Source organism: Manduca sexta, chromosome 1 (genome assembly GCF_014839805.1).
Source record: "Manduca sexta isolate Smith_Timp_Sample1 chromosome 1, JHU_Msex_v1.0, whole genome shotgun sequence".
NCBI lineage: Eukaryota > Metazoa > Arthropoda > Insecta > Lepidoptera > Sphingidae > Manduca > Manduca sexta.
The window spans coordinates 5,045,837-5,054,673 of record NC_051115.1 but is presented as its reverse complement, the minus strand read 5'-3'; the positions used below and the strand labels follow the sequence as shown (position 1 = coordinate 5,054,673).

The window sequence follows — 8,837 nt, the reverse complement described above, 5'->3', positions numbered from 1 at the left end:
AAATTATTATCTCATTTTATTAACTCTACAAATATTTATATCTGTTATATTCATTGAATAAATTTTATAGCTGTAGGAAAATAGAACAACTTAAGCTTGCTTTTGAGGTGCCGCTATTGCTATTTCGTTTTACAAAAATAATATATATTTTACCACACTGTGAAGTATAATTTCACCAGGATAAAGAAACAACTTTGAGCCGCTACTTCCAGTTCTTCATTTTACAAAAAAATTGAATATGTTATCACATTATAAAGTATAATGATTTATTATATTTACGCGAATGTTAGATATTGAAATAATTTATTTCTGGATTTATGGCGGTCTTTATATTATAATTTTCTCCTAACATTTCCAGCCATGAAAGCTGCAATTTTCGGAACGTCGGGAGAAAATGAATATATAAAAAAAACACGGTAAAATCCGACTAAAAAAGTTTTATTTCAACACCTTGTAAAATTTATTATTTCCTAGCCAGAACATATTTGACGATAAAATATTCTCTTAAATTTTCACATAAATTTACAAATAACAGTCTTATTTGATACATAAATAATATTCACTATATTTTTATTAATAAGTATGCTAATACTCTTGTCAAACCAACTGTGTGATAATGTTAAGTCCATTGCTTTATACAGGGACGGTAAAGTAAACTTACTGCACCTGATGGTAAAGAATAAGGTGGAGTCTCAACTGACAATAGATGATGATTTACTACTGATTACCTGCTAATTTATTTATTTTGAGAGTTTACAACAGAGAGAACACACATTACATTATTTTCACATATAGCAGTATAACGGTAGAAGATAACTGTGTTTCTCTACTTACAGTAAACTACAGCATGCATCATAACTTACATGATATTATTAAATTTTGAATTTAAAAGATTATTATTATTATTGTTTTTTTTTTTATTATTTTTTTCTAATTGAAACAATAATGCCGGGCTGTTGGAACTGGATATACACAGGCTGATCCCGGAACGCGACATTCGTGGACCACTATGGCGGGTCTTAACACATTAGAGTCTAATTTTAAAAACGAAATCCTTAGTTTTGGAAAACGAATCGCACATTTTGTTAGTACGAAGTGTTACGGGATCGATATACGACGGATTCGACGACGGATCCGTTCGGTTCATCGCAATATTTCAGACATGGAATTTGTAAGAACTTATACCCTTGTTAAAACCGTCTGCGAGGATAAAGTTTCACTGCTTTCTCCAAAAAAAAAATATACGGGTAATTGATCCTACCGCTAAGGTAAGCTATAGAACGGTGACAGATCCGTAGTAATTTGGTAGTAAATTTAAATCCGAAGTTCGTCGTCCCTTCGACGTTTCGACATTTGTTTTTCGAAGTAGACCCTTTGGAGTATAATCGCTATTCGGGATACAAAATAACCACAAGAAGGAAAGATCATACCGACATGGCTTTCATGATCATTCCTTTCTCCGTAAGTAGATTAAGTATACGTAAAACATAAGTGTAACACTATTGAAGCTACACGGATTTTTCTGTACTTTCCATTCCTGCGGCAAAAGGCGTTTCACACCACAAATCTATACTTTTCTTTATCGCACTGTTAGCAAGACATGTATAAGATGTTCCAGACGTGTTTCGCACTCAACTTGTTAAGATTAATAGGTAATTAATATGGTTCCAACAGGCATAATTGTGTTGACTGCCGAGAGGTAATCATTTCTCGTCAGTCGACATTTTTTAGGACTCTACTTACCATCAGGTACATACAGTGGCCTATTGCCCTGTCCGTAAAAAAACACGCTCTTTGAGAAACTTTACTAAAATACTTCAATTCAAACACCATACTCAAATAATATTTTATTGACTATAATTTGCGTCCACTCAAGTCCGTCTCACTCTGGCTGTAGGCGATATATTCCTTTGCATCGGCGACATCGGCAGATTCCTCCTTGGCTTCACGTCTATGTGCATTGTCTCTGACATAGACAACTGGCGAGTAGAAGTCTTGTCTATAGCCCGGAACACGAATAAAGGCGGTTCTGCTGATGGAGCTGAAAAAATTGTTTTCATACAACAGAATTGCATACACTCACGGTATCGGATCCTGCAGTCAACTTCGAGGGAAATTTGCGAATGGGCAACTAGAATCCCCTGGCTTAGCGACTGCAGGGTCCTGGAGGAAAGTTATAGAGGGATTGCTGAGAAATAAGAGTGGGGAAAGATAAGGAAACCTCTTAGGATGGGAGGAGTAGACAAGGCTAGGAAATATTCGCGAGCCCTTATAGGCCTCAATGTGAATTGTCAACCATGAGGAATACACACTGAACTGTGTGCCTAGGGCCGCGACAAATGTCCCCCGTGCGGACGGACACGAGGTGGGGAGACCGAGCGTACAAAAATTGCTTCGGGGGAGTATCCCAGAGGGTTTATGCACGTAAATATAACACTTTTAAGGGCATAACTAAAGTAGTGCAAGGCAGTAAAGTCAGAGCCCCTGAGGTCTCAGGCTGCTTAGATCACGACCACTGTCTTTTTTATTTTTAATCTCTTGTGGTTGGAGTACTGAAGTTGCAGTGGCAGATGTGAGGGCGGAATATAATTAATTATTTAAATAAAATTAAGTTCTCAAACAACACTAATAGATGGCGCCACAGTAGAATTAAATCCCGCTATGGTTTATAAGACTGTGTGGGTATAATATATGAATATGACAAATTTTTTAAAAATGCACTATGATGAGACGAGGTTGCTGTTCGCCTGAAGATAAGCGATACGAACGCGCCCATAAATAGTACAAACACCCACCACCTTGAAATACAAAGTATTGTTTGGTATTCCACTGCGCTCGCCATCCTGAGACATGAGATGTTAAGTCTCATAATGTCCAGTAGTTACACTGGCTACAATGTCCATCAAACCGGAACACAACAATGACTACACACTGCTAGGCAGCAGAAATAGACATTGGGTTGGAACCTACTCGGCGGTCTCACATATGAGTAGAAAACACTACTAATATTACTAAACTACTAAATAAATAAAATAAATATTCAGTCAATAACATAACCTAGTCAATGTTCAAACAAGACAATAGTTTTGTTTGATCTATCTTAAAAATGGACCAATCAGAAAAAAAGTATATTGTGACATGCTTACAAATGTATTATTTTGATTGATTCATTCACGGAATATCCTTTTTTCCCCTACCTGCCAACCTGAGCTGTCTACTTTGTGGTGTATGCCTTGTATTTCTTGTTAATTTTATCCCTAATTTAAAATGTTCGTAGTTATATGAGTGATCTTAAGTGTCATTTAGAAAGAATAATAATTATTCTTATGTATCGTTTTTATGAAAATAAAGTATTTAAATTTTTACAAAAAAATAAAGAATAAACTAGGTATGTAAAAAAATGGCGTATTGAAGATCGAGATAGATTATTGAAAGCGGCTGTTAGTTACTTAGGACTGCCTCGGTGGCGTAGTTGTACTGCATGCGCGGTACGACAGCGCTCTGAGGTCCTGGGTTCAAATCCCGGGTCGGGCGAAGTGATATTTGGGTTTTTCTGCTCAGTATCAGCCCGGAGTCTGGAATTTGTGCCCGATATGGCGATCGGCTCGCCCCCTATCACATCATGGGACGGAACACACTTGGCGAAAAGTGGGTGCCTTGGTTGCGCTTCTGCATACCCCTTCGGGGATAAATGCGTGATGTTGTGTGTGTGTGTTAGTTACTTAGGTTTTAAACATTGGAAATTTCTTTTCCTAGCTAAACTATCAAGGCTTTTTTTGTCTACTGAAGCATCGAATACAAGGATTTTTTTATATGTGGGGCAAAGTGACCCCACTTCACCTGATACTAAGTAGGACCTCCAATAGAATGTCGACTGATGAGAGATGATTACCCCTCAGTCGACACAATCATGCCCGTAGGAACCGGATATACACAGGCTGATCCCGTTATGTGTGCCGCTATGACGGGTACGGCTACATTTTATCCCGGGAAAACGTTTTCATTTGCCAGAGCTGCAGGAAAAATATAGTTTACAATAAAACTACGCCCTTTGAGAACCGAAACAAAATCGCAGCGCATATCGCCCTCGAGGCAATTCTTGTGCGCTCGGTCTCCACACCTCATGCCCGCACGGGGGACATTTATCGCTCTAGGCACACAGTTCAATGTGTATACCTCATGGTTGCTAATTCACATTGATGCATTGTAATAAATAATAATAATATCAGCCCTGTATTATAATATACTGTCCCACTGTTGGGAACGGACCTCCTCGACTACTGAGAGGCAATAGGCCTTAGTTTACCACGCTGGCTTAGTGCGGATTGGTAGACTTCACACACCCTCGAAAGTCCTATAGAGAACAGCTCAGGTATGCAGGTTTCCTCGTGATGTTTTCCTTCACCGTTAAAGCAAGCAATAATTCACAAAGAATACACATATAATTTTTTAGAAAAATCAGAGGTGTGTGCCCTTGAGATTTGAACCTGCGGACATTCGTCTCGGCAGTCCGTTCCACAACCAACTAGGCTATCGATGCTCATTGACGCATTGATACATTGACGTGTACATTTCCTGGCCTTATCCCCCCTCCCATAAGAAGGTTCCTTCTCTTTTCCCCACACTTCCTTCCTCAGATGTCTCCTCTCTTTCCCTCAGGACCCTGCAGTCGCTAAGTCGAGGGATTCCAATATTCGCGTGTTTCCCGCGGAGTTGACTGCGGGGTGCAATACACAAAAGATTTTTTATTTCTTTTGTTTTGCGTTGAAAATATATATTGTGGCTAAAGCTGTGCCTGCTTGTAACTAGGTTACAATTACATAATAGACTGTTACTATATACAAGTATGGATTTCAATTGAATTGTAAACTCCGTTAGCAGTCCGTTAATAATAAATAAATAAATCGCAGCGCCTACAAAACAAAAGCGATTCAATTCCAATCTAATCGACACCGACGAAAAACGCACCATTTCTAGAGCTCTTCTTTTTCTCTGTTTTGATATTTTCGTTCTCTAGAACAGCTGAAGGTTGCTTCGTTGGCTTCGACGTCACCGTTTTGGACTGGCCTCTGAAAAAAGGATCAGTTTAATGCTGTTTATGAAGTGAAACTTCTTTAAAATCGTGATTTGAAACTCGATGGTGTTTCTATTGTTTACGGACGGTCATATCGCTTACCATCAGGCGAACGGAAAGCTCGTCTCCTCATTCAAAACAATAAAAAAAAACGTTAAATTATAAATACGCTATGAAACATTTAACCAGCTGTCCGTAACAAATTTTTTGTTTCTAAATTAGCCAAATAACAACAAGTAACTTAAAAAGTAATGAACCTTCAGACTTTAGTTAAAATTTTAATCCTTTATGTATGTGGAATCCCACATAGATAGAGGATTAAACAAATCTGTTCCAAAATAAAACTTTACTTTTCAAGTTAATTGCTTAATATTTCTTCTGTTTGTCGTCTTATGTCCGTCGTTTCCAAACTTCGTCTACCATTCACGCTGCTCTCTTTCATCTCGCTTACACACTTTACATTCCATTCCATGCATCACACTAACTAACACATGTATCTACCTGGCGAGCGAAGTTTTCTTCGGAAATATTCCGTATTTCAGATGCGGCACGGTGGGATCCGGAGCCTTGATCCTTGGAGGCGCACACGGCCGACAACGCTGCTGCAGTGGGGGTAGTGGCTTCTTCCTAGAGAAGTATCAACATAACATACGATTGTGATAGGATACTCGTATTCGCATGGTAAGCGATCATCAAGGTGTAAATGAATGAAGAAGTGAATGAATGAATGATGAAAGAATGACTGAATGAATGATGAATGCATGACTGAATGAATAACTAAAGGAATGATGACTGAATGAATGATGAATGAATGAATGAATGGCTGAATGAATGATGAATTAATGACTGAATGATCGATGAATGAATAACTGAATCAATGAATGAATGAATGATTAAATCTCGTATAATTTTGACCACGGGAACCAATTTTAACGGAGATCACTCAGGTACACAGGAGATATTATAGGGCACAAGTGCGCAATTCACCTATGCTGGAATTTCCCAGTGCATTGTACACGGGCGCCCAAATATCTCCGTTGTCAACACCGGGAGGTTCCTACTGATGGTACTCTTGGCTTAACGACATCGGGGACCCGATGATAGGATGGGAGTGGAGGTAAGGAGAAGGTGAGGGAGGAGAAGAAGGGGGGAGATTACCAGGTTCGCCCTTCCTCTCCTAATGCCGCCACTGACCGCAAAATCTATAGTAACTTGTAAATGAATATAGCATAATCAGCAAATTAAGCTAAAACATTAAAATTAAACTATATTTCGCATTTTATCGCGGTTTTCATATTTTACTTTTTCTCCCGACGTTTCGAAGACTTTGCAGCTTTCGTGGTCACGGCAGTAGTTTAATTTTAATGTCTAACATTCGCGTAAACATAAGAAATCATTATACACGTGGAAACAACTTACTGTGCACTTCTTAACGTGTTTTTTTTGTGTTTCGGCGCGCGCTCCGCGTTCGGCCACGATTGCGTGTACGGGATCGGATATTTTATTTGTCTGCGGACAAAAACATACAGCTACATGGCGTCTGTACGCACAATTACATCTGGTAACACGAGTTGCAATGGCACAAGTGGCAACACTACCACTCAACTTCACCAGCGGCAAGCACGCGCACGCGTCGCTACTTATTGTTATCCATTTATAATAAATATGTAAAAACTAGTAATAAAAAAATACAACATTACAAATTGGTAATTAACGGCCCACGACATATCCCACACAGCCAATAGTTTTTAAGAATATTTATTACTAGGTGTTATTCATTTAAATGATGAATGCAAATTAAAATAATGTGGTTTGGGCATTTGGAAAGGATGGATGATAGGAGACTGATAGAGAGAATATATACGGCGAATGTGGATGGAAGAGCCGGTAGGGGGTCGACCGCACCGAACCTTCGAATGTTAGTAGACATTCTTAATAAATGACAGGTCAAAAGTACCCTGAACCGCCGGGAATGTATAAGATTGATGAAGGTGGAGGAGCGAGAGTATGCTAGAATCGTGCAAAGAGGCAATCCGTAGTCTGTCTCTTATGGGGTAGAGGTGTGATAAGTACTATGTATGTATGTATGGAAATTATAATGATGTATACTTTAGGAGATGCTGATTCAACAATTATAGTGGCACTTTCATTACGAAATCAGTACCAAAGCACCTTGTAAAAATGAACCGTCGAATTCGCGCTTGACGCCGTGCTAGCACCTTGCTGACTTTAAATGAAGGTTTAGGCGTGAACTCTCTCAGGGATAGAGGATACCTATGGCTCCGAGGCAGTCCAGAGTATATACTTAATGAACTGGTATATATTATTATGTGTCCCATATAAAATGTCTATAGTTATTTAAGCGACATCTTTGGAGGAATTATTATTATATAATATTTTATAAATCAATAATGTACCTTTTAAAAAAAAACGGCTATAGCCTAGTTGGGTGTGGAACGGACTGCCAAGACGAATGTCCGCAGGTTCAAAACCCAAGGGCACACACCTCTGACTTTTCTAAACATCATGTGTGTATTCTTTGTGAATTTATCGTTCGCTTTAACGGTGAAGAAAACATCGCGAGGAAACCTGCACATCTGAGAAGTTCTCTATAGGAATTTCGAAGGTGTGTGAAGTCTACCAATCCGCACTACAGCGTGGTGGACTAAGGCCTATTCCCTCTCAGTAGTAGAGGAGGCCCGTGCTCAGCAATGGGCAAGTATATAATACAGGGCTGATATTATTATTCTCATGTACCTTGACTTATAATAAATACAACCATGTTCGCGTACGTGATGGATAAAGCGTTTTATCTTATTTACTACAATATAAACATTTCCTAACTTTTGTAGTAAATAATAGGGAACATACTTACAAAGTTTTAGTTTTCTTTGGTTTATTTTTTTCCATATTATACTAGAATTTTTATATTTGCCCTTTCACATAATAATTTTGACTAATGTCATGTTTGATTAATCAAAAACATGACATAAATGAACTATTTGTTTATGCTTAGTTTATGCCGACGCCACACATAGCGAAAATATTTGAACACTTGTTTGAACTCATGTGTGGCACGGGTATTTGCGTATTTGTGCAAAGTTTGTTTAGATGTTTGCGTATTTGCCATTCGGTATCGGTTTTTCGACCACACATCAAAGCGTTCAGTTATCGAGTTGCTTGAAGGAGAACCGATTATCGAAACCTAAAAGTAAAAGCCATAAAAATTGAAATTTGGTCAGTGTCTGTAACTGTGTTCAAATGTGTGGCAAAGTCTTTGTTCAAATATTTGTCTGTGTGTCCGGCATTAAAACATCAAATTCTGACTGATTCTGAATATGTTTAAGCATATTATGCGGGCGTCAGAATCCCCGAATTGCTCTGACTGTGGAGTAAAAGATGTACATCATGTTTTGTGGGTGTGTGTGGAGTGGACCTCATTCTTTTAGCTTTAATGTGTCGCCTGTATAATGAACTATCTATAAAACATCCCGTACTTGATATTCACACTTCAAAATACGTATTATCCACAACACCCAAGTCAGATACACCTCCCACATCGTCTGCCTTACATTAGCCAACATATTTTATATTTATTATTATTATTTTGTAACTAAATAACATGTACGTGTCACCTAATTTGAATAAGTTGTATACACTATTTGGATTTTGACTAGCCATTAGATCCACTGTAATGTAATTTAGATTATTATTGTCAGTAATCTTCTCGGCTTGCCTTCAAAAGGAGAGTAGGTACGGCAGC

At 38.4% G+C, this 8,837-nt stretch overlaps 1 protein-coding gene across 1 annotated transcript; it reads right to left on the bottom strand.

Moving 5' to 3' along the window:
* Positions 1–1,834: 1,834 nt before the first annotated feature.
* LOC115451760 lies at positions 1,835–8,061 on the bottom strand. Its single transcript, XM_030180136.2, has 5 exons — positions 7,950–8,061; positions 6,494–6,583; positions 5,576–5,701; positions 4,969–5,069; positions 1,835–2,041 (listed from the first exon to the last, which is right to left on the bottom strand). Exons 1-5 carry the CDS (start codon positions 7,982–7,984, stop codon positions 1,872–1,874), a joined length of 522 nt encoding a protein of 173 aa, XP_030035996.1. The 5' UTR covers positions 7,985–8,061; the 3' UTR covers positions 1,835–1,871.
* Between the last annotated feature and the right edge of the window lie 776 nt (positions 8,062–8,837).

Coding starts and splice junctions, on each gene's coding strand:
- LOC115451760 (XM_030180136.2), bottom strand. CDS start 7,984: ATGGAAAAAAATAAACCAAAGAAAACTAAAACTTT. Junction 6,584..7,949: donor CCAAAGAAAACTAAAACTTT/GTAAGTATGTTC, acceptor TTTTGTCCGCAG/ACAAATAAAATATCCGATCC. Junction 5,070..5,575: donor AAGAAAACTTCGCTCGCCAG/GTAGATACATGT, acceptor TCCTTTTTTCAG/AGGCCAGTCCAAAACGGTGA.